The 25,197-nt window shown below is 34.8% G+C and overlaps 1 protein-coding gene across 3 annotated transcripts in view; it reads left to right on the forward strand.

Moving 5' to 3' along the window:
* UBR3 (ubiquitin protein ligase E3 component n-recognin 3) overlaps positions 1–25,197 on the forward strand; it is a 256,407-nt gene that overhangs the window by 42,641 nt on the left and 188,569 nt on the right. For 2 of the 3 annotated variants that reach the window (XM_024243049.3, XM_024243051.3), the window contains exons 2-7: positions 1,157–1,296; positions 4,732–4,890; positions 6,431–6,574; positions 7,460–7,509; positions 20,413–20,479; positions 24,314–24,444. In XM_024243049.3, the coding sequence (XP_024098817.3) occupies positions 1,157–1,296; positions 4,732–4,890; positions 6,431–6,574; positions 7,460–7,509; positions 20,413–20,479; positions 24,314–24,444 (691 nt within the window). The remainder of the gene's footprint in view (positions 1–1,156; positions 1,297–4,731; positions 4,891–6,430; positions 6,575–7,459; positions 7,510–20,412; positions 20,480–24,313; positions 24,445–25,197) is intronic. The other variant, XM_024243050.3, reaches the window with a different exon arrangement.

Raw genomic sequence — 25,197 nt, forward strand, 5'->3', positions numbered from 1 at the left:
AATGTGGTAATTATGTGTTTGGTCACAGAATAACTTATTTGTGATTATTTGGATGTTGACTATAGAATAGTTTTCTTCAGGGTGGGGCACAGTGGCTCACAATCCCAGTACTTTGGGAGGTCAAGGCTGGAGGATCACTTGAGGCCAAGAGTTGTACATCAGCCTTGGCAATGTAGCAAGACCCTGTCTCTACAAAAAGTAAAAATAAAAAAATTAGCCAGGCATAGTGGCACATGCCTGAGGCTGAGGTGGGAGGATTGCTTGAGCCCAGGACTTCCAGGATGCATGGATGCATGTGAGTGACAAAGCGAGACCCTGTCTTTAAGGAAAAAATAAAAATAAAAAAGAAGAGTTAACTTCATTTTTGCTTAAGCATACCAATCATACTTGAAAATGAATATAGGCCAGGCACAGTGGCTCACGGGGCCGAGGCGGGCGGAGCACCTGAGGTCAGGAGTTCGAGACCAGCCTGGCCAACCAACATGGTGAAACCCCGTCTCTACTAAAAATAAAAAAAATTAGCTGGTGTGGTGGTGCACACCTGTAGTCCCAGCTACTCGGGAGGCTGAGGTGGGAGAATCACTTGAACCTGGGAGGCAGAGGTTGCAATGAGCCGAGATTGTGCCACTGCACTCCAGCCTGGACAACAGACCAAGACTCTCAAAAAAAAAAAAAAAAAAAAAAGAATATAAACAAGATGAGAAGGAATGTGTACACTTCAGTGTATAAACTTTTAAAATAAACTTCAAGTTTTTGTATCACTTACCTATTCATTAATGCAATAAGTGAGAAATAGGAAAAATGTAAATGCTTTTGAAGTGATCAACTTGTACTTAATGGTTTAAAAGAGTGGAAGTCATAAAGTGGTACCTGAAAGTAATAAATTTCAGTTAAAAAAATGTGCCCTGTAATGAGATTTTCTTTTTGTATTCTACTTGGAATTTAACTATTAATAGTATGGGTCTTTTCTTGGGAAAAATATACCTGAGTGCCATTTTTTATATAAACACTGGTTAAAATTACATTCTTTTAACCACTTAAAAATCATAAAGGAGGATTTATTGGCCTATATTCCATTTACGAATATGTAAATAGAAATAATATATTTTTAGCTGATTAGACATTACTGTTAATTTTTTTCTTTTTCATATTACAGGTTTTGCAAAAGGCATCAAATTAAATCAAGTTCAAATATTCCCTGTGTCCCTAAAGACTTACTGATGATGTCTGAATTTGTTCTTCCAAGATTTATATTTTGTCTTATTCAGTACTTAAGAGAAGGCTATAATGAACCAGGTATGTTTTAATCTACTTCTTGTTAGTACTCTTTTTAAATTGTAAATTTACAAAGTTTTAGTATTAATTATGAGGTGAATTTTTTCAGATAACTTTTTTTGTTTAACATTTAAAAAGGGATGACTATAAAATACGGATTGAATAGAAACACACTAAAAATAAATTATATAACCTTGTATGTTGCAGTAGATGTAGTTTCGTGCTTTCTGCTTCTGGAGTCATAAATGTTTTTGATCAAACTTATTTGAGCTTTTGCAGATGAGGAAGTAACCATTTTGTGGGGTTAACGTGACTTTATTTGCAATATTATGATAAAGCAGAATTGAGAACTCCTGGAAATGTTTAAATTTAACTTAGATTTTTAGAAGATAAAATGTTTTATCAACTTTTTTTTTAGAAGTGTGTATATATTTTTATTCTCTCTATATATTATATAATAACTTATGATAGGGTCAAATTGCTGACTTCCAGATTACTGGTAGAATATATGGGTGTATAATCATCATGTTAATATTTAAAAGAGAAAATTACAGATGTTCTTCTTACTTTTTAAGATTTAATCACAATCTTGATTAACATACTTCAGTTAGGTAAATATTTGGATTTAGGTATCTATTAAAAGTTCTCAGTCTGACATTGTCAGTTACAGATATTCATTAGTAGTATGAATCAAATTTATTAACTTTTTATGATTGTTTTTACCTTTCTAATGATACTTGAATTTCTGTTCTATAAGAGATTACATTTTGCATTATTTTTAGAGGTTTAAAATTATTTAGTACTATAAATAATTTTATATTCATTTTGAAACTGTGGCACACATTTTCATCTTCTATCTCCATCCTTAAAGTGTAGGGGAATGTTATATAATGTCCTCATTTCTAAAACTGTCTTGTTATCTTTATTGTGAGCAAACCATTATACTTCCTTATTTGTACATTTTAAGCAAAAACATACAATCCTTTGTTAAGTACTTCTACTTAACAGAGTATATATCTTAAAATATAGAAAAATAAGCTGGGCATGGTGTTTCATACCTGTAATCCCAGCACTTTGGGGGGCTGAGGGAGGAGGATTGCTTGAAGCCAGGAGTTCAAGACCAGCTAGGCAACATAGAGACTCTGTCTTTACAAACATTTTTAAAAGTTAGCTGGGTGTGGTGGTGGCATGTGCCTGTAGTCCTAGCTACTTGGGAGGCTGAGGCAGGAGGATCCCTTGAGCTCAGGAGTTCAAGGCTGCAGTGAGCTATGATTACATCACTACACTCCAGTCTGGGTGACAGAGTGAGACCCTGTGCCCCACACCGCCCCCCCAAAAAAAGAACAGAAAAAGGAATATATAAAGAAAAATATTATTTTGATTTAGTTCCAAATTACTGTCTCTTCGGAATGAAGGAACCAGTTACTAGATGGGTTATTGAAATTGCCTTATGCATTATTTCTCATATACTAGTTAGGAGACCTTTTTGGGAATTTATATTTTGTATTACAGGTGTCCTATTTTAGAAATAGAAATTATTTATTATGAGAACCTTAAAGCTTATCATTAGTTTAATGAAAGAGTACTTCACATGAAAGTGTATTATATTTTTTGTTGTTGACGTAACAGTTATAAAACGTAGACAACATAAGTACATAGCTTTATAATTATCTGTTATCTGAAAACACGAAGGAAAAAATGGAAGCATTTTTTATCTAAAGATGATCTGCATGAATGTAGGTTCTTGGAAGTTTCTTCCTTATATCACTACTTCTGTTCAGCATTAATTTCTGTCTGTGCAAAAAAAATTCTGCCTTTTTTTTTTTTGAGATGGAGTTTCGCTCTTATTGCCCAGGCTGGAGTGCAGTGGTGCGATGTCAGCTTACTGCAACCTCCGCCTCCTGGGTTCAAGCAATTCTCCTGCCTCAGCCTCCCAAATAGCTGGAATTACAGGCGCCCACCACCACGCCTGGCTAATTTTTTGTATTTTCAGTAGAGATGGAGTTTTACTGTGTTGGCCAGGCTGGTCTCAAACTCTGACCTCAGGTGATCCACCGCCTTGGCCTCTGAAAGTGCTGGGATTACAGGTGTGAGCCATTGTGCCCAGCCAAAATTCTGCATTTGTGTGTAGAGATTACTGTTTAAAATTAAAGAAATTAAAGAAAGAGCTTGCAATAACCAATCCAAGGTAATGAAAACTCAGAGATCTTGTGGTTTCCCAATTTCTTTCAATTCTGTTTCTCATTCATCCAATAATCCTTATATCTGTGTTAGAGTTTGTTTCAGAGCCCTTGAAAACCAAGAGCAAACATTAATTAAATCTACTATATTACTACTATATTATCTACTATATTACTATATAAGTCACTGGGGAGAATATAAAGTTGAATAATATATAACATTAGCTTTACACTGAGACAGTAGGTTTTGAGATTCTGAATAAATGTTGAATGAAATGGACATCCCCTTTCCTGGGCACACAGGTTCTCCATTACCTCTTTTATAGATGTGGTTTTGTTCATTTGTTTTTGTTTTAAAAACAATTATGGTTAAGCTATAAATCTCTTTATTCATTTCCTTCCTTTTAGACCTCGGCTTCTGTAAAACCTCTCTATATTTTTCATCTTTAATATTCTTTTTCAGTTGTTGTCCAAGCTTCTTTTCTTTCTCTCCATCTCTATTTGCCTGTTTTTTTTTTTTTTAGTTTTTAATACAATTATTCATATTTATGAAAAGTTATCTTTCACTTTAGTTGCTTTGACCTTCAGCTAACATGTATCTGTATTTTTGAAATATTATAGGGGATAGGTTATTTGTTATACAGGTTTAAATTTGACATAATACTCTTATACTACTCTCAATGTATTTGAATTGTATCTTGTTTTATTCTAGGATGTGATCTAAACTTTTTCTTAAATACTATCTTTTTTTGAAATGATTTTATGATGACATTTATATATGTGGAAGTATAGGGTCCACAGATCAAATGCTGCTGCTTCTTTTTGTTGTTTTTGAGACGGGGTGTCACTCTGTCGCCCAGGCTGGAGTACAGTGGCATGATCTCAGTTCACTGCCACCTTCACCTCCAGGCTTAAGCCATCCACCCGCCTCAGACTCCTGAGTAGCTGGGACTACAGGCGCGCATCACCACACTTGGCTAATTTTTTGTATTTAAATGCTTCTTACACAAATTAAGTGCTTCATATCTTAGGAGGTCATCTGTGTTTTTCCATCTGCTGTTTTCCAAAGGACTGAATTCCTGAGCAAGTCTACCCTTGCTTGGCTAGGTGCTGGGCAGATACCAATTTCTAAACAGAGTTCTTGTATTGACTTTTTTGATTATGAAATACTATAATTTAAGCCATTATAATTTTAAAAGAATAAATACTGTTATTTTTAGTAAGATATTTTAAAGAAAATTACCCTTATTTGATTTTTTTTCTTTTTTTCTTTTAGCAGCTGATGGACCATCAGAAAAGGACCTTAACAAAGTCCTTCAGCTTTTGGAACCTCAAATTTCCTTTTTAGAAGACCTAACTAAAATGGGAGGAGCAATGCGGTCTGTTCTTACTCAGGTTTTGACAAACCAACAAAACTACAAAGATCTGACTTCTGGTGAGTAAAATGTTAGAAGAAATTTATAGTTTTCATATATTACTATAATGATAAGAAATTGAGTCTTTTAGAACTTAAAGGTAAATTGTAGAATTTTCATAGAATGCTAAAGCTGGAAGTTATTAAGAGAACTTCTTTTTTTTTTTTTTTTTTTTTTTTTTGAGACGGAGTCTTGCTCTGTCGCCCAGGCTGGAGTGCAGTGGCACAATCTCGGCTCACTGCAAGCTCTGCCTCCCGGGTTCACGCCATTCTCCTGCCTCAGCCTCCCGAGTAGCTGGGACTACAGGCACCCGCCACCACGCCCGGCAAATTTTTTGTATTTTTAGTAGAGGCGGGGTTTCACTGTGTTAGCCAGGATGGTCTCGATCTCCTGATGTCATGATCCGCTCACCTCTGCCTCCCAAAGTGCTGGGATTACAGGTGTGAGCCACCGTGCCCGGCAAAAGAACTTCTTGTTTTATGGATGAGGAGACTACTGAGCCCTAGAAAAATGAAATGGCCTGTTTAAACCTCACAATTAATTTATGTTGGAGTTGGTACTGGAACCTAGGTCTCCTAACTTTTGGTGTGACATGATAATTATGCTCTGCCTCTCTTTCTTTATTTTATTTTATTTTATTTTATTTTTTTGAGACAGAGTCTTGCTCTGTTGCCTAGGCTGGAGTGCAGTGGCTTGATCTCAGCCCACTGCAACCTCTGCCTCCTGGATTCAAGCGATTCTCCTGCCTCAGCCTCCTGAGTAGCTGGGATTACAGGTACCTGCCATCATGCCCAGCTAATTTTTGTATTTTTGTAGAGACAGGGTTTTACCATGTTGGCCAGGCGGTCTTGAGCTCCTGACCTCAGGTGATCTGCCAGCCTTGGCCTCCCAAAGTGCTGAGATTACAGGTGTGAGCCACCACGCCCGGCCCTACCTCTCTTTCTTTAAACACAAGGCTGAGAAGTGATCCCCTTTCTTTAACAGTAACAACCATCATGTCTATGTTTTCACTTTTGATATTTTAAGTTTTTGTGTTGTATCACCTAGGATTTTCTAATATACAGCTTAAGTTATAAAACTTGGAATTGTTGAATGGTGTATTGTTATACAAAACATTCATACGCCTTTCCCAAGCACTCTGCTTTCGATAACTGCATGCTTGGTATTACGAGAGCACAGACTGTCAAACCAGAAGGTGAATTCTGCTACATAATTATTATCTACCATATTACCTCTCTGACTTTCTTTACTGTAATTTTCAGGTTCCTTTAAAGCTCGGATCATGTTTTATTAATTTTTATGCCCCACATTCCCTTGGATATTTTAGATGCTCACCTACTTTGTAGATTTCATTATTTGGTATAAACATGCTGTGTATTCTCGGGTTGTTAGTGCTAAACATAAGCACAAAAATGTTATTTGAAGCTATCTTATATTATTCATTTTAGGGCTCCCACTCCATTAGAATATTCACCTATTTATAGATACTAGTTAATGAAAAGACCATACTGAGATTTTGAATGGAATATTTTTTTCTGATTTGAAGTTTGTTTTAATTAGGTCTTGGAGAAAATGCTTGTGTAAAGAAAAGTCATGAAAAGTACCTTATAGCTTTAAAGAGCTCTGGACTTACATATCCTGAGGATAAGCTTGTATATGGTGTGCAGGAGCCATCTGCTGGTACTAGTTCTCTGGCTGTTCAAGGTTTGTCTAAATATTTAATTTGAACAGTAGTAACTTTTCTGTATTAAAACCAAAAAAACCTCTCAAACTTTACTCATTATTGAAAAAATTTATTTTGAACTAAAACAGTATTATTCTTTTTAAGAAAAGTAATAAAAATAGTAAAAATTTAGAGGTAAAAAAGAATAGATTGACCAAAGAAGAGAATGCATTTTTCTTAAATGGAATTTGATTAGCTTATTAAGATTCTGGTTCTAACTCATGAAAACTGTACAGTTGCTATTCAAGAGTAGCCCAAAACTTTACTACCTCAATATTTTAGTAAACTATGGTTTAAAACTAAAAAGATCCTTCTGAAACACCATTTATAATTACTGTATTAAATCTGAGTTTTCACTGGAGAATTCCTATTGAAGTGTCAACCTATTAGGTTCAAACTTATTTGAGATACATGTTGGAGGCTGGGCACGGAGGCTCATGCCTATAATCCCAGCAGTTTGGGAGGCCGAGGTGGGTGGATCACCTGAGGTCGGGAGTTTTGAGGCCAGAATGGCCAACATGGTGAAACCTCGTCTTTACTAAAATACAAAAATTAGCTGGGTGTGCTGGCAGGCGCCTGTAAGCCCAGCTACTTGGGAAGCTGAGGCAGGAGAATTGCTTGAATCTGAGAAGTGGAGGTTGCAGTGAGGTGAGATTGCGGCACTGCACTCCAGCCTGAGCAACAGAGCGAGAATCCTGTCTCAAAAAAAAAAAAAAAAAGTTGGACTTTGCCAAGATAACTGTTAGAATGAGGTGTCCTAACGTAACAAAACTTAGCTTTTTGATATTTGTATTTCTCAGAATAATTTGATAATAAAGCAATATGTAGCAACTATGAAGGACAACTATTTTTCTTCTCCTCCAAAGGTTTTGTAGGCGCAACAGGAACTTTGGGACAAGTAGATTCTTCAGATGAGGTGAGATTTAAAGTTCAAAACTTTTTAAAAAGTATAATTTTGTGCTTTTTTATACTTTTTTATTATTTTATACTTTTTTATAGTTCTAAAACTATATAGATTTGTAGGCATTATGTAGTTTAAGTTTCTCATTCTATAGACAAGGACACTGAAGCCCATAATGGCTTCTGGGAAGCCTAGATCACACAATTACTTAGTGACAGAACAAGGTCTATAACTAGATTTTTACTTCTTGTTTATAATTCATTTTTCTTTTTCACAGTTTAAAAGTAGGTAGAAAGAGGTAGAGATTTCTCCTCAGAGGCTGTCCCCAAATTTACCCACATAGTTGTCATATGTACAATGAAATTATTTTTGAAAATTTTGCTAAGTTTAGGATAATTTATTAAAAGACTATGAAATGGAACTGTTTTTCTAATCGTATAATAAAGTTACATTTTACATGTCAGGGATTTTTTTTTAAAACTGTGTACTGGGAAAAAGACCATCAATTTGAAATGTCAATTTTCATAGTGTTTATTAATAATAAATAGGAAAAATCATGTTATATTTCTATATTTTATTACATAATTTATAAGAGAAAAATTGCTGTTACTTATATTTGCTTATAATCTTGTTGCTTATTCAACTTAAATTTTATATTTCTAATACATTTAATTATTAAAATCTAAAAAATAAAATTACATTTAAACATATATATCTTTTTTCTTTTGGAAATCCATTTTGAGTTGATAACGTAATGTGAATTAAGCCAAATATACTCCTTTTAAAGGGATGGTTTCTGTTATGGAAGTCTTGTAATTGATTTAATACCTTAAAATTTAAATTTTATAGTTTGTCCCCTCTAAAAAGGCTTTCACACAATGTTACGTTTTGTGGAGTCCCATTTTGGGCAATTTTCAAGAATTTTCATCAGATTGGAGAGGCATTTTATTATGCTGTGTAGGAGTCTGACTCTGGAATTAGACTGCCTGGGTTTGACTTCTGGCTCCTTTACCTATTAGTAGTGCAACCTTGGGCAAAGTGTCTTAACTTCTTCATGTCTAAATTTCCTTATCTGTGAAATGGAGATAATAATAGTACTTATTTCATGAGAATATTATGAGGATTGAATGAGTTAACACATGTAAGCACTTACAGCCCTGGTGCCCAGCATATTGTAAACACTGTATGTGTGTTAGTTAAATAAAATAGAGTAATTTAAAAAACTTATGTAAATGGTTAGCTTATAAATTTTGCTTCTGTTTTGTAACAGAATAACTTCTGAGAATCATATTGTTATAATGACAAACGGGAAAAATTTTCTGATATTTAAAATAGACTTTCAAAAACATATAAACATTATTATTTTAACTAAACTGTAATAATTCCATTTTGAAGATAGGGGAGGGGAATGGTGAGAGTAAGAATGCTAATTCTTCGTATGCCAAAGAAGGAAGTAATTGGTAATACACATATAGTTTTAAACTGTTAATTTTGCTCTAAGGGCATTTTGTGGGGAGGTGGAATGGCCTATTAAAAGGCGAGTTCTCAGAGTAGGAGTTGACTATGAATGGGTGAATGAATGGGCACTTCTTTAGCTAAAGCCGCCTGAGCAGGAGTCTTACATCTGTAGCCAGTAGGAACTTTAGACAACTATTGCATGATGAAATGGTTTGGTCATTGTTCAGAGCAGTTTATTAAAATAAGCATCTTGATTTGATTTAAAACAACAAAAATCTGTGGTCTTAAGTTTATATTTATGTGGTAGGTTAGAACTGTCATATTATTTTAGCATGCCTAGCATTATGTATCCAACAGGCTTGCTAACAATTCTACTTTATTTTCTTGAATTGAATTTTATTTCTGGATATGTAAAAAGCTGATCTTCAACACAGATGCCTTCTCCTCTGTCTAGGACAGAAGTAACAATCATTTTTATCTTGGCCTGAACTCTCCAGATTAGCATTTGAATTTCCCGTGGAGACTTTCGTTGTACACAACTGCATTGCAACAACATTCTATTTTATGGTTGGGTGCTAGAAGGACATCCTTGTGTGTGTGTTTGTGTGTGCACGTGTGTGTATTGAGGGGCTTTTGAATCTCTTCTAGAAGTAATTTCTAGATGATATCAGATAATTTGAAATATTGCCCCTTTTTTGTTCATTACTATTGCTTCTAATCTGTCCTTTTTAGGTCCTCACTTCTGTTTCCCACCTCCATCCTCAAGTAGGCCCCAGTGTCTGTTGTTTCTCGCTTTGTGTCGATATTTTCTCATTATTTATCTCCCACTTAAAGTGAGAATATATGGTATTTGGTTTTCTGTTCCTACATTAGTTGGCTAAGGATTATGGCCTCCTGCTCCATCCATGTTCATTTCTCTTAGATTCTGTTTCAGCAACTTCTGTGTATAGTATGTTTTATGTAGTAACCATTTGTTCCTTAATTATGATCATGTCTCAGTGTGAATATCATGGTAAATACTTTTTGATGTTAACAACTTTAAAATACTTTATTTCAGCCCCTAGTCTCTCATAATATCTTGTTTTTGTTATAGCTGAGAAGATTTACGTTTAAAGCATGTGATGTATATTTAATACATTTAAGTAGTGTAGACTCTTTGACCTTTATTTTTTATTTATTTTTTTGAGATAGAGTCTTGCTACATTGCTCAGGCTGGAGTGCAGTGGCGTGATCTTGACTCACTGCAACCTCCGCCTCCCGGGTTCAAGCGATTCTCCTGTCTCAGCCTCCCGAGTAGCTGGGATTACAGGTATGCACTACCACACCTGGCTAGTTATGTATTTTTGGTAAAGATGGGGTTTCTCCATATTGGTCAGGCTGATGTTGAACTCCTGACCTCAGGTGATCCGCCCACCTTGGCCTCCCAAAGTGCTGGGATTACAGGTATGAGCCACCGTGCCCAGCCCCAGAAAGCTAAACTTTTTATAGTTTATATATTGATCACATTTTCCAAAGGGATAAAAATAGGGTAATTTAGGCATTTGAAAACTTAAGAATTTGAAGTAGAGTTGTTTAGCCAGAGGTATCTACTGTATGTTTTTTTTTCTTTTTTTTTTTTTTGAGATAGGGTCTTGCTCTGTCTCTCAGGCTAGAGTGCAGTGGTACTTTATATATATATATATATACACACACACATATATACATATATAAAAAATATATATATACACATATATACATATATAAAATATATAAAGTATATATATTTATATATACATATATGTATATATGTGTATGTATTATATATTTATATTATATATTATATATTTATATTATATAATATATTTATATTTATATATATAATATATTATAAATATATTATATAATATAATTATATAATATATAATATAAATATATAATATATATAAATATATAATATATTATATATAATATAATATAAATACATAATATATAATATATAATATATAATATAAATATATAATATATAATATAAATATATAATATATTATATAACATATAAATATATTATATAATATATTAATATAAATATATAATATATTAATATAAATATATATATATTAATATAAATATATAATATAAATATATAATATATAATATAACTATAATTTATAATATATAATATAACTATTATATATAGTTATATATAATTATATATTATATATTTTATAATTAATATATTAATATTAACATATTAATTATAGCATATTAATTAATATATTATTGATTACATTAATAATTATGTTATAATTATAATTATATTATATTTTAAGTATAATACAATATATTAAATATATATTTAAATATATAATATTTAAATATATATATTTAAATATATATTAAATATAAATATAATTAAATTAAATTAAATTATAAATTATAAATTAAATATAAATATAAATATAAATAAATATTATATAAATTAAATAAATATAATTTAAAATAATATAAAATATAATATAAAATATAATTTAAAATAAATATATATATAAATAAATATAAATAAAATAAAAATAAATAAAAATAAATTAAATATAAATTAAATTATAAATTAAATATAAATATAATTATAATTATATTATATATAAATAATTTATATATTTATATTATATATTATATAAGATATAATTATGTACCATATAATATATAATATAATTATATATACTATATATAATTATATTATATATCTTATACAATATATAATATATATTATATAATTTATAATATATAATAATATATAATATAAATATATAAATATATATATAAAATAAGGTGTTTGCTTTATGGTTTTAAACTTATTGTCAAGTCTTGAGTTAGAAAAGTCAGCTGGGTGTGATGGCCTGTACCTGTAATCCCAGCACTTTGGGAGGCCGAGGCGGGCAGATACCTGAAGTCAGGAGTTCGAGACCAGCCTGGCCAACATGGTGAAACCCCATCTCTACTGAAAATACAAAAATTAGCTGAGCATGCTGGCACATGCATGTAATCCCAGCTACTCAGGGCACTGAGACAGGAGAACCCCTTGAACCTGAAGGCAGAAGTTGCAGAGCTGAGACTGCACCACTGCACTTCAGCCTGGGTGACAGAGTGAGACTCCATCTCAAAAAAAAGAAAAAAAGAAGAAAAGTCATGTGATACAACAAAAACGAAATGAAAATTAGTGTCAAGCAATTCAAGGGTTATAAAAATTATGACTGCTTGAGCTAAAAGGGACTATATAATTCATCTTGTCTTTCTTATTTATGGATGAAAAAACTGAATTCCATAGAATTAACTGATTCACTCAGGCTAGTAAATGCCGTCTAGTTAGTGGTGGAGTTGAAATTGGGCACTAGTTCTTCCATCTACTGGTCTAAGTGTTCTTTCTATAAAGTGGATAAACCATGATTGTCATTACTGTTGCTATGCAGCAAATTTGCCCAAAGCTTTATGTCTTAAAATTACCATTTTATTTTGCTCACAATTTTATGACTTAGGAACATGAGAATGGCATCTGGGCAGTTCTCACTTAGGTTATCATATGTGGTTGCAGTTAGTTGTTGTTTGCAGCCGTAGTCATCTGAGGGCTTCACACTGAGACGGAGATCTAAGATGGCTCACTCACAGGGCTGATAGTTGATGTTGACCATCCGGAAACTCAGCTGGTTGTTGATCAGTATGACAACATGTGGTTTCTCCAGCATGGTGGTCTCAAGTTGGACATCTTACATAGTAGTGACTTACTTCTCCCAGGCCAACAGCCCAAGAGTAGAAGCTGTAGAGCCTTTTCTGAGCTAGTCTTGGAAGGTATGTGGTGTCACTTCATCCTTTTTAGTTATAAACGAGTTGCTAAAATATGTCCAGATTTAGTGGGAGGTGATATAGATCCCACCTCTTGATGGGAAGAATGTCAAAGAATTTGTAAACATGTTTTAAAACTTCCACAACCAGGATATGACATTAGCCATTCTTTTCCCTGGATTCAGTTGATAATCCAATAGTGGGTAGTGATAATAGCTAAATAATATACCAATAATTTCTTATAAATTTTCTATCTATTTTAGTGGCACTGTCTCTTGGGAAAAACTACAACTGATAAAGTAATGCCATTTTAGCCAGTAATGGCTATTACAGAGTTTTAATGAAAATCAAAGCTTTCCTTAAGTATAATAGTTACTATTGTACATCAAGAGACTAAAAACTTACATTTAGATTGTAAGGTTATTTTATTTTATTTATTTTGAGACAGAGTCTTACTCTTTTGCCCAGGCTGGAGCGTAGTGGTGTGATCTTGGCTCACTGAACCTCTGCTTCCCGGGTTCAAGCGATTCTCCCGTCTCAGCCTCCCGAGTAGCTGGGACTACAGGCGTGCGCCACCACACCCAGCTAATTTTTGTATTTTTAGTAGAGATGGGGTTTTGCCATGTTGGCCAGGCTGGTCTTGAACTCCTGACCTCAGGTGATTCACCCACCTTGGCCTCCCAGAGTACTGGGATTAGAGACGTGAGCCACCGTGCCCAGCCTGTAAGATATTTTGGAGAGCTGACTTTTTTTTTTTTTTTGAGACAGAGTCTTGCACTGTCACCCAGGCTGGAGTGCAGTGGCGTGATCTCAGCTCACTGCAAGCTCGGCCTCCCAGGTTCACGCCATTCTGCCTCAGCCTCCCAAGTAGCTGGGACTACAGGCACCTGCCACCACACCTGGCTAATTTTTTGTATTTTTAGTAGAGATGGGGTTTTTCCGTGTTAGCCAGGATGGTCTTGATCTCCTGACCTCGTGATCTGCCCTGGCCTCCCAAAGTGCTGGGTTTACAGGCGTGAGCCACTGCTCCCAGCCGAGAGTTGACTTTTAACTTTGTAAAGCAAAAGAAAATATACTGAAATTTTACTAGTATTCATTGTAGGTTAAAGAACAAAATATATTTTTGAATTTAATTACTAATGAGGCTATGAAACTACTGTGACTCTTCCACTAGTCTCTTTTTGGGGTTGTATATCCTGTTTTAATCTGGTTTGTTTTTTGTTTATTAGTGGAAAACATTATTTTATTAGGACTGATGGCCTACATGGAATAAAAATTCTGTTGGGGGCTAGGCATCATAAGCAAGAAGCAATGTTAATTGAGTTTGTGTGATTTATTTGGAAAGAAAGATAAGTTCCGTCAACCCCTTTAAAAATGAATATGATTATTATTTAAAATTTGCTTTTACTTTTGTTCTTAAAGTATTTTTTAACATATATTAAAATGGTCAAAATGCAATAATTAATATAGAATAGAATAGATTAAGGTGAAAATAGATGAAGGGATAAGATAGATGGAAAGAGGTTGATAGAGGAAGAGTACTTAAATGTAGATGTTCTTGAACAAATAACTATTTTATGCCATTTAAATATTCATTAAGACTTTTAATGTCATGTTGCATTTTATTTGTAACTGTAGGCACAAATGACATATTTGCTTTAGTATTTATATTTGAAATTTAGTGAAGAGCTAGGTATGGCTTCAGGATTAGAATTTCTACACCATTACCTTATAGGCCCATGGGATTGTTAAGCAAACCCTTTTCATGATTTTATTCTTGTAATTTAAGATATCGTAAAGGAATATAGGATGAGAATAAATGGACAATGACATTTTAATTACTACTATAGAGTAGGAATTGTAACAATTAAAAGGTGTTTTGGCTGGGCGCAGTAGCTCATGCCTGTAATCCCAGCACTTTGGGAGGCCGAGGCGGGCGGATCACCTGAGGTTGGGAGTTCGAGACTAACCTAACCAACATGGAGAAACCCCGTTTCTACTAAAAATACAAAATTAGCCAGGTGTGGTGGCGCATGCCTGTAATCCTAGCTCCGGAGGTTGAGGCAGGAGGATCACTTGAACCTGGGAGGTGGAGCTTGAAGTAAACTGACATTGCGCCACTGCACTCCAGCCTGGGTGACAGAAGGAGACCCTGTCTCAAAACAAACAGAAAAAAACCAAAAAGAAAACATTTACATTTAGCCCTACCATCCAAAGATTATCACTGTTTATAAATTTTGCTTGTTTACTTTTTTCCTGTATACTTTTACATAATTGAGAAATAATCACTTTGCAAAATAAGTTACTGTGTAGATGTGCTTTGAATATTCTTGTCTTTATTCAAGACACAATCCAAGTAAACAACAGCTTTCCAAAAATAATGGCAAAAGTAGGACAGTTGAAATAAAAAATCAGAGATACTTTTCATAAGTGAATAGGTAAAAGAAAAAAGGCCGGGTGCGGTGGCTCATGCCTGTAATTCCAGAACTTTGGGAGGCCGAGGTGGGTGATCACTAGGTCAGGAGTTCGAGATCAGCCTGGCCGATATGGTGAAACCCCGTCTCTACTAAAAATACAAAAATTAGCCCAGCATGGTGGTATGCGCTTGTAGTCCCATCAACTCGGGAGGCTGAGGCAGGAGAATCACTTGAACCCGGGAGGTGGAGGTTGAAGTGAGCCGAGATCGCGCCACTGCACCCCAGCCTGCACGACAGAGCGAGACTCCGTCTCAAAAAATAAAAAATAAAAAAAAAGAAAAAAGTTAATTTTACTTTTGGAGGCATAAGGTTTAATTTTAATTTGGTATCATAAATTACATTAATGGTGAGGGTAGGGCAGGGAGTCAAACTGTTGGTGGGAAAGGCCTTAGAAATATTTAATTTATTTCTTTTCCAGTGCGGGAATTGATTTTACAACATTCCTGACAGTTGGTAAGCCTCTCCATAAATACTTCCAATCGTAGGGAGCTTACCTAGTTTATGAGGCAGCTTATTCCCTTGATAGCTCTAATTATTAAATTCTTCTCAATATTGTGTTAAATATTGTAACTTTCGCATATTTCTTGTTTTGCCTTCTAGAAAGATTTTTATTTCCATATGACACTGTTTTAAATATTTACTTTTAGATATTAATATTCTCTGTTGTGCATAGTTCTTTCTTTTCACTATCTAGTAAACTCATTTTCTTTAAAAATCTATGTCCTGATTTAGTGCACAGTGATGGGACATCTTTTGATAAGCATACCGTGTCTTCATTAAGGCCCAAAGCTTTTTGTTATTTTTTTAGCAGGTATCCTAAATTGTTGGCAGGAGCCACAGAGGTCAAACAGAAGGCCCAACATTTCCCCCTGGGCCCCACCTTACAGCTGACAAGTTACAACTCCCTTCTAGCGTTATACTTGTGAAGCTGATTTAAAGCAAACAGTCTGATTATAGGGGCTTACATAAATCTTCAAGTTTCATCTTATTGTTATAGTCTTTTAAGATCTTTGTATTTCATTTTTGTAAGGTGACATATTAAATATTCCTTCTAGTCCTGTGTAGTCTGTGTTAATATTCTGAGTATTGTTGTAGCCAGCTGTGAATTTACCTGACTTCTTTTTATGAAGCTCACATTTATGAAAAAATGTGATGAAAACTGTCTAGAAAATCCATCAAAAAAAGAAAGGTTAATTTAGGTTGAGAAACCATCTGTAGATTTTGCAGATTGGGAGTTTGAATCTGTTTTTCTTGGATTTTCTTGTCTCATGTCTTCTTGTTTCTTTTCCAGAATGATTTGGACCTGTGTCCATATTTTGTGCCTGAAACACATGTAGCAATAGTGCCTACTTCATGCTCAGGGACTATTTAAGGTCTGAAAAGTTCTTGAGGGCTGTACAAATGCTGTCTGGGTTGAGATTGTATTTGATTTATTTCTTCTTGTCAGTTGGACCATCATCTTCTCTTAGGATCCTATACTGCTTCCTCAGGGACAAAGGAACCTTAGCTCCACATCATGAACTTGGAGGAATGGAAAATTGTGGTTATGATAACTGTTTTGTTTTCATTTTCCTTAATGCCTGAATTCCCTACTTTTGGGAGTTATTTCTGTTTGTTAACAGTATTGTACTTTCTAAAAATAAAAATATAGAACTTATAACTGATAATATAGTAATCTGTTATTGTTGGAACAAGTGGTATTGGAAATCAGACTTGTATTTTAAAAAGATGTTTATTAACTTAAAACTACAATCCATATTTATGGTTGAATAAATAGAAAATAAATATTAACAAAAAGATAACATTACCTAAATCTCTATCACTTAGTGGTGACTCACTGTAAACATCTGACATTCTTTATTTTTAAATTTTTTTCTTTTTCTTTCTTTCTTTTGTTTTTTGAGACGGAGTTTTGCTCTCGTTGCCCAGGCTGGAGTGCAATGGCACGATCTTGGCTCACTGCAACCTTCCCCTCCCGGGTTCAAGCTATTCTCCTGCCTTAGCCTCCGAGTAGCTGGGATTACAGGCATGCGCCACCATGCCCAGCTAATTTTGTATTTTTAGTAGAGAATGGGGTTTCTCCATATTGGTCAGGCTGATCTCACACTCCCGACCTCAGGTGATCCGCCCACCTCTGCCTCCCAAAGTGCTGGGATCACAGGCATGAGCCACCACTCCCAGCAGTTTTTTCTTTTTCTTTTTCATCTGTGTTATGACTTTATTTATTTATTTATTTTTGAGATGGAGTCTCTTTGTCGCCCAGGCTGGAGTGCAGTGGCACGATCTCGGCTCACTCAACCTCCGCCTCCTGGGTTCAAGCAATTCCCCAGCCTCAGCCTGCCGAGTAGCTGGGATTATAGGTGCCTGCCACTACGCCCAGCTAATTTTTGTATTTTTAGTGGAGACAGGGTTTCAACATACAGGTCAGGCTGATCTCGAACTCCTGACCTAAGGTGATCCACCCGCCTCAGCCTCCCAAAGTGCTGGGATTACAGGCATGAGCCACCGTGCCTGGTCCTGTATTATGACTTTAAAACATCTGACATTCTAACAGATTTTATGTATGTCATATTTTAATGGTTTCATGCTGTATATACTCCTGTATTACTTGCTTTTCTTACTAATGACAGTTTTGAACATCTATAAAAAGGAATATACTAACAGATTTTATTTGTGAATGTTATCAATACTTAAATAATTTCATACTGCATATGCTAAAGGTTATGATTCTACCTCACTATCCCAGCTCTTCTAAAGCAGGGATGTTACATATGAATCAACAACTTCCACATTATAATGACATATTTTCCTATTTTAAAATAGCATGCTTTAAAATTCCCTATTTTAAAATAGCATGCTTTTCTCATTTATAATAATAGTTTTTGAACATCTGTTTGGTCACAATGAATATAGAGCTCCAGGGTTGTTTTTCTTTATATGGTACAGGTGTGCTATTATTTATTTACCTAATCATCTTCTGTTGGAAACCAAAGACTTTTTTTTTTGCCATTAGAAATAACATTGTGATGAATGCGTATGCGTATAGTCCCACTTCACTTGTCTGATTATTTCTTTGGGTTAGATTCCTAGAACTGGAATCTCTGTTCCAAAGATTACCAAATTGCCATTCAGGGAAATTTTACTACTGTATATTCTCACCATTGGTATATAAGAGTACCTATTTTCCCACCAGCTCAGATGCAAATAATCTCCCTTCCTAGCTGTATTTGATATCTAGCATGATGTTAAGGCCAACTCAGTGGTGTGTGTTGTCAGACTTTTGTCTTTTGCCTTTGCTCATGCTGTATTCTCTTCTTGGCATGACTTTTCCCCCCTTTGCTTGGCTAATTCTACTTGTCCTTTAAGTGTATAAGGCCAGGAAATTTATAAAACTTCATATTGCCATGACGATCACTTGATTAAGGATACTGTTTTCATAGGAAGTTTATATTTGAAATTATGAAATAATCCTTACCTGGGACATAACGTGCTTTTCCAAGTTTGCCTTTTCTCTCAGGTCTTGGAGAACCAGTTTCATAAATGGCTATTAGCTGAAATCTTAAATTTCTGAACCCTCTGGGCCCTGTAGTATGCTTTTACATTCCTGTGTCTGTTTTCTGTCTTTTAAGGCTTCATATTTCTTTCTGGTGAATTTCTCCAGTGGCAAGCTAAGAGTAGCAGAGAGAGATTGTAGTTTGTCAGTTCTGTTGCCTGGTGGATGGCCAGAGAGGCCTGGCAAAGGTGGAGATTAACAGGGAAGACATATTGAAGTGCCCAGTAAATGCTGAATGACTGAGCTAAGTAGTAGCTCTGGAAAACCCCAGAGAATGGCCCTGAGGATTGATGCTGCGCTTGACAGAAACCCAAGTTAAGGCTATTATTTAGGCCAAGGAAGCTGCACCAGTAAATAGAGCTCCAGCATGAAGCTGAGGCTACTTTTCTGCTTTAGAAATTTGATGGGTGCTACTTGAGAAAAGTATCTTGGAATTTATACTACAGTTCTAACCTGCTACCAACACCATTGTTAGCACAACTGACTATATGCCAAATTACCGCACCTCTTTATAATATTGGTTGGTTCATATATGTTTGGAAATTAGGGAAAATATGTCATAATGTGGAAGTTGTTGATTCATATGTAACATTCCTGGTTTAGGAGAGCTGGGATAGTGGGGTAGAATCATAACCTTTAGCTGGAGAGGAAAAAACTCTGAGCTCTGCTGCAAAGACAGCAGGAGCCTTTTCAGCACTATACTAAGAAAATTAGAAATGAGCACCTACACCCAGGGCTTCCTCCCCAAGAGGTGCACTGCTACTTTTACCTTGGTTTTACAAGAGGCAGGCTCCCTTCTTTGCTCCTCTTCCCTCTGCATTGTCATAGTTGGCTGGCTTTCTTTACTCTGTTGTGCAGTGTTAACATGGTCTGATCTAGCCTTAAACCACCACATGATGTTTGCCTGGGCCTGCAAATGATCTTTCCAGGTACCAATTACTGCTTTTGTTACTTCTCTGGTTACAAACTTGAATAGGTTGTGAATGTCCATCCCTTACCCTTTTCTCCCCCATAAGCCTTGTTATTTTTAGTGCAAGGTTTTTCTAGGATATATATATATCACATTGAGCAGAATGTCTGTATTTCCTTTTTGGATTTTTTTTCTAAGCATATTTTAATTTGTTTTTATTGTTTTTAACTGTCAACTCCAACTTCTAATATGTTGTGTTTATTTTTCAAAATTTGATTTGTTGAACTCATTTTTTCTTAGACTCTTCAAAGCGTTTCCTCTGTTCATTGTTTTAGTCCTCTCCTCTTCTCTCCTACCTTCCTATAATAATCTCTCTCATTCCACCCTTTAGCTTCTTCGTGCATTTGATGGTAATTTATAAGGTTAGGAAAATTTTTATCTTGGTATTTTGGGTACTTAAGAGTCTTCCGTTAGAAGCAGAGATTACATTTAAGAGCTCTTGTGTTTTAATATTTAGGGATATTTCACTGTATTTTAAAATCAAAATTAACACTAAAATATATATTATAGCAAATACATAGATGTTGATTAGTAGTATGTAAGCATGCATATATTATGTGTTTAATGTAATTTGTAAGCACATTTATAAAGCGTATCAATTTATGAATGTGACCGTGTATAATGCTAATTTTATTTTCCTTCAGGATGATCAGGATAGTAGTCAAGGTCTGGGCAAGAGAAAAAGGGTAAAACTAAGCAGTGGCACCAAAGGTATTTTTATTTATTATTATTTTTTTCCTTGAATAAAATGCTTCTAAAAAATGCCTAATCACTAAAAATACTTGATGGGCTAGCCATATTGACATCAAAGCTGTTTGAAGGGAGGCTTATGTTATTAGATTTATCTAATAAGTCTTGGAGAAAGTATTGTTAAGCGATTACTATTGGGTTTTGTTCATTATTTTCATCATAAAATATGCATTATCATATTTGAGTTCCCCCCCAAAAGGAAGTCTTTTCATTGATTGATTGATTTGGCTCTAGTGTTTTTTGTGTGAATTTGTAGTTTGGCCTAGTTCCTTTTATAATCGGGGGTATGCAATTTCTAGAGTGAAAAAAGACAAGGGAGATGACATGGTGAGAGAGAGACAGAGACACACACACACACATGCACACACACACACACACAGGGAATGAACAAATAGTACTTAACACGTCATAAAGGCTCAGTAGGGACTCACGTGTTTACTCAAAGGAGAAAGTATTATAAATATGCTTTGTAGTGAGGGACTAGATTAGTAATAATAATAAGTAAAATTTATTGAATCTTTTGTATGTGTTAGACATGTTAGAGATTATGGCTAATGAGAGGTAGATCCTTAATTCATATCCCAGAGCCTAAGCTTTTAACCACAATGTTTACTTGACTGTCACTAAAAGCTTTTCTAGAATACTTGCGATTAGTTGACAAGTCTGTGCTTTGGATTTTTGCCAGGGATTTTCATATCTTAACGTGTGGTTGGTTTAGAAAGTCTCCAGAGGCTAAAATGTTATTTTGATGAAAAGAAATTTCTTACAGAAGTAAGAAATTAACTTGGGCTTGCTAGGAAAGGGTATGGAATTTGATCTGCAGTCCAGGTTGCACACATACACATATGTTCTCCTTTTTTCTGGCTCAGCAGAGAACCTGTATGTCTGAAGGAAATTAGGAACTCATATGGCCTTCTGGCTCTTTAACTTATCAGATATTAAACTGAGTCCTTGTGACACATCTGAGTTGGAGATTGTTAGGCACATAGTTGAGTTTAAGCTTTAGGGGTGCCCCAGAAAATACCTGCGGTGGTGTAAGAGGTCATTGTTTTCCTTCAGCCTGGTCACACTCTGCTGAAGATACTTTTTATGCAGACTTAAAGTGTTTTTTTCTTTGTCTGTTTTTAAATACCTGAACTTTTTTCACATGTGTGTTTGGATTGAATGCCTTCTCTTCCTTGTAATGGTAAGAAATAGTACTGAGATTTAAGACTTCATCAGTTACCATTTTCAGTTTGAGTATGTACATGGAAGGAATGGCTTTGTGAATTAGAACCCCAGGTGTTTTCAAAAACTGACCTTATTTTGAAGATATCTGAAGTTTAGGGAATGGCTCAATTTTTGGAAGAATTTTGTTCCACAGCTTGAAAAGTGCACTGAAAAGAAAATATGTAATGGTAAGGAAGAGGCCAGACACTATGCTAACCTCATCACTGCCCGTTCTCTAAACCTGCATTTTAAGGGTGAGGAAACTGAGGCCTTGAGGGCTTTAACTATATGGCCAAGATTCCAAGATTATTGAGCTAGTGAGTTGCAGAACTTGAACTCTGCTCTCTTAATTAAAACCTTTGCTTTAGTCATGCATTTACCGTGCATAGTGATTCTTTAAAAATCTCTTTTTACAATTTGACTTAAGGTAGTTTACACATTGTTAAAAGTCATGTCAAGATTTAAAGATAGTCAAACATAACTAATGGAAGCATTTCTAACTACATTTTCATAATATTACACAATATAACATGTGCTTTAACATCTTGGGAGACTGACATCACCTATTTTAAGAACAACAAAGAAGACATTGCTGGAGTTTTTTTGGTCTGCAGATAAAAATATTGAATTCTGCATAACTGCAACTATTCTTATTTTAGCAGAAGCCACAGCTTTCCTGGTATATTCAGGTTGTTTAATTGATTTAAAACATTGTTAATGTATATTTTCTTTTAAGTGCTTGACAATTAATAATAATTATGATGACTTCAGGCTTTTCATTTGCCTAATGCAGGCTTGCAGAGTTAAAACTATGAATTCTAATAGTACTAGTTTTGTTCAGCTTTGTAAATACATTAAGAAGCACTTACCAATGAGAGCTTTTATTTTGGTAGTCTGTGAAATTATCAGTCACATTGTGTTAAGTGAATTGTGAGAGTTAAATTAGGTACAGCAGTGTGCTGTGGATTATAATTTATTTTTTTCAGCACAGGTTCTCACTGTGTTACCCAGGCTGGAATGATCAGTGGCATGATCTTGGCTCACTGCAACCTCTGCCTCCTAGGCTCAAGCGATCCAATCCTCCTGTCTCAACCTGCCGAGTAGTTGGGACTACAGGCTCATGCCACCCCACCTGGCTGCTTTTCGTATTTTTTTTAGAGACAGGTTTTGCCATGTTGCCTAGGTTGGTCTCAAATTCCTGAGCTCAAGCCATCTGCCCACCTCAGCCTCCCAAAGTGCTGGGATTAAGGTGTGAGCCACTGTGCCAAGCCTATATTATAATTTTTAATTACAAATCTTAAATTCCTGCTACCTGATTCTCTTGGGCCCTGTTTTTATTACTTTTTGTCTTTGAATCTGTCAGTGAGTTCTTTTGACTGTATTTTACCTCATTTCTTGCAATCTTGGTTTGTTTTTGTTTTTAAATCATTGTCATGCCCTGGAAATGATCTGTTTCCGGAAGAATAGATTTCTGTTTTATAAGTAGAAAATTCTGAGTTTTGAAAATAATTACTTAATTGCTAATAATAAAGAAATGTAGCCTGGACAACACAGCAAGACCATGTCTCTTCAAAAAATAAAAAATAAATTAGCAGGGTGTGGTCTTGCACACCTATAGTCCTAGCTGTTCAGGAGGGTAAGGTGGGAGGATAACTTGAGCTGAGGAGTTTGAGGCTGCAGTGAGCTATGATTATGCCACTGCACTCTGGCCTCCAGAGTGAGACCCTGACTCTTAAGAAAAAAAAAATAGATGTATAGTGTTACAGTGTACTTGTCTTTGTATGTTAACCACTACTATATATCACTTATGTCACCACTGAAATGGAATTAGGGAGTTGGAAGATATTTTTGCCTCTCTGTAGTTAAAATCATAATATCTTCAGAAAATATGATATTTTGGTGCTGTTTTATCTTTAGTTATTAATGAAAAAACTGTGTTAAAGTTATATCTAATAAGGACTGATTGAAGCCTTAGTAAATGCAGTGTTTTATAAAGAAAGTGATGACATACTGAGCTTATTGTTACTCATTTAGACCCACTACCTGGGGAGATGTGGTATGAACACATTATTCAATACTAGAAGAAGTATAAAGCTGGGGTAGTGTTAATTGAAAAAACTCTACAAGGTTATCCTGCAAGACACCTTGAACAGTGATGTAGTTAGGGCTGGACCTGAGGATTTTGATGCATGTGAGATACTGTTTTTTCCAGTCTCTCATCTAAGTTTAGCCCCTGCTTAAGCAGTGTCACTGGAGCCAGTACATCATAGTTGACACTTCTTGTATCCTCTTGATGTCTTAATGGATAATGCTGTCTTCTATTGAATACCTTTATTGAAAAAGGGCATCCATTCTCCCCATTCATTTTTCCACTTACTGCTTTATATTAAAATATATGCATGAAATTTTTTTGTATTTATATACTGTGTACATTATAGAAATCTAGCTTGTCAATATTATTGCATTATTGTAAGGATATTTTTAACTTTTAGATACTTTCACATTTTATGGTTTATGGGTTATTAGTTATAAAATGAGATGAGCAACTTCAATCATTAACTGATAAATTTCATTTTTCTTGTGCAGATCAATCCATAATGGATGTTTTGAAGCATAAAAGCTTCCTAGAAGAACTATTATTTTGGACTATAAAATATGAATTCCCTCAAAAGATGGTAACTTTCTTACTCAACATGCTTCCAGATCAAGAGTATAAGGTATCTATATATTTTCCTGCTTTTCTGAACTTTGCTTTTCTTTCTTTGCCTTTCATTATTAAATCTTTTTTTGATATATTTCTCAGGTGAGGGTTGATATAACACTATGAACAAGTGTTAGTTTCTTCTCTTGCTAACACAAGTTCTTCACAAAAGGCACAGTGTCTTAGCTTTGTGGCAAAGCAGCATTACTCAGCAGAATTCCAAAGGATTGCTTTTCTGCATGGAACTTGGTCTGGAGGGAATGCTGGGGAACAAACATTGAAACCACAATTTTTATTTTGCAGAAATAAATATGTAGTTACAAATTGTTCTAAATCCTCTGAAGAAGAGTACAAGGTGCTATGAGAATGTTTAATGGGGGCAATTGAATTTAGATTGTGAGATCAGGCTGGGAAAAGCATGGGTTGAAAAGTTTCTGGTCACAACTGCTAAAGAGAGAACAGTTATTGACTCATATGCAAATGTTGGCAGGTGAAGTTTCTAGTCCCGGGGGTCAGAACCCACCTGTTACTATCATATGGTTATGGCAAAATGACGAAGCTCAGTGTATGAAAAGAAAATAAAGCATGCTGTTATTTTTATAGTGTAGGTTAGGAGAGACACTTTAATAGTGTCATTGTTTTGTGTGTCTTTATATCTGCTAAAAAAAAAAAACAGAGAAAATGTACATGTAAAGGAAATAAGAGTAAAAATAAGAGTAAAAATAAATATGGCTGGGCGTGGTAGCTCACGTCTGTAATCCCAGCACTT

This window comes from Pongo abelii, chromosome 11, assembly GCF_028885655.2.
Source record: "Pongo abelii isolate AG06213 chromosome 11, NHGRI_mPonAbe1-v2.0_pri, whole genome shotgun sequence".
Taxonomy (NCBI): domain Eukaryota; kingdom Metazoa; phylum Chordata; class Mammalia; order Primates; family Hominidae; genus Pongo; species Pongo abelii.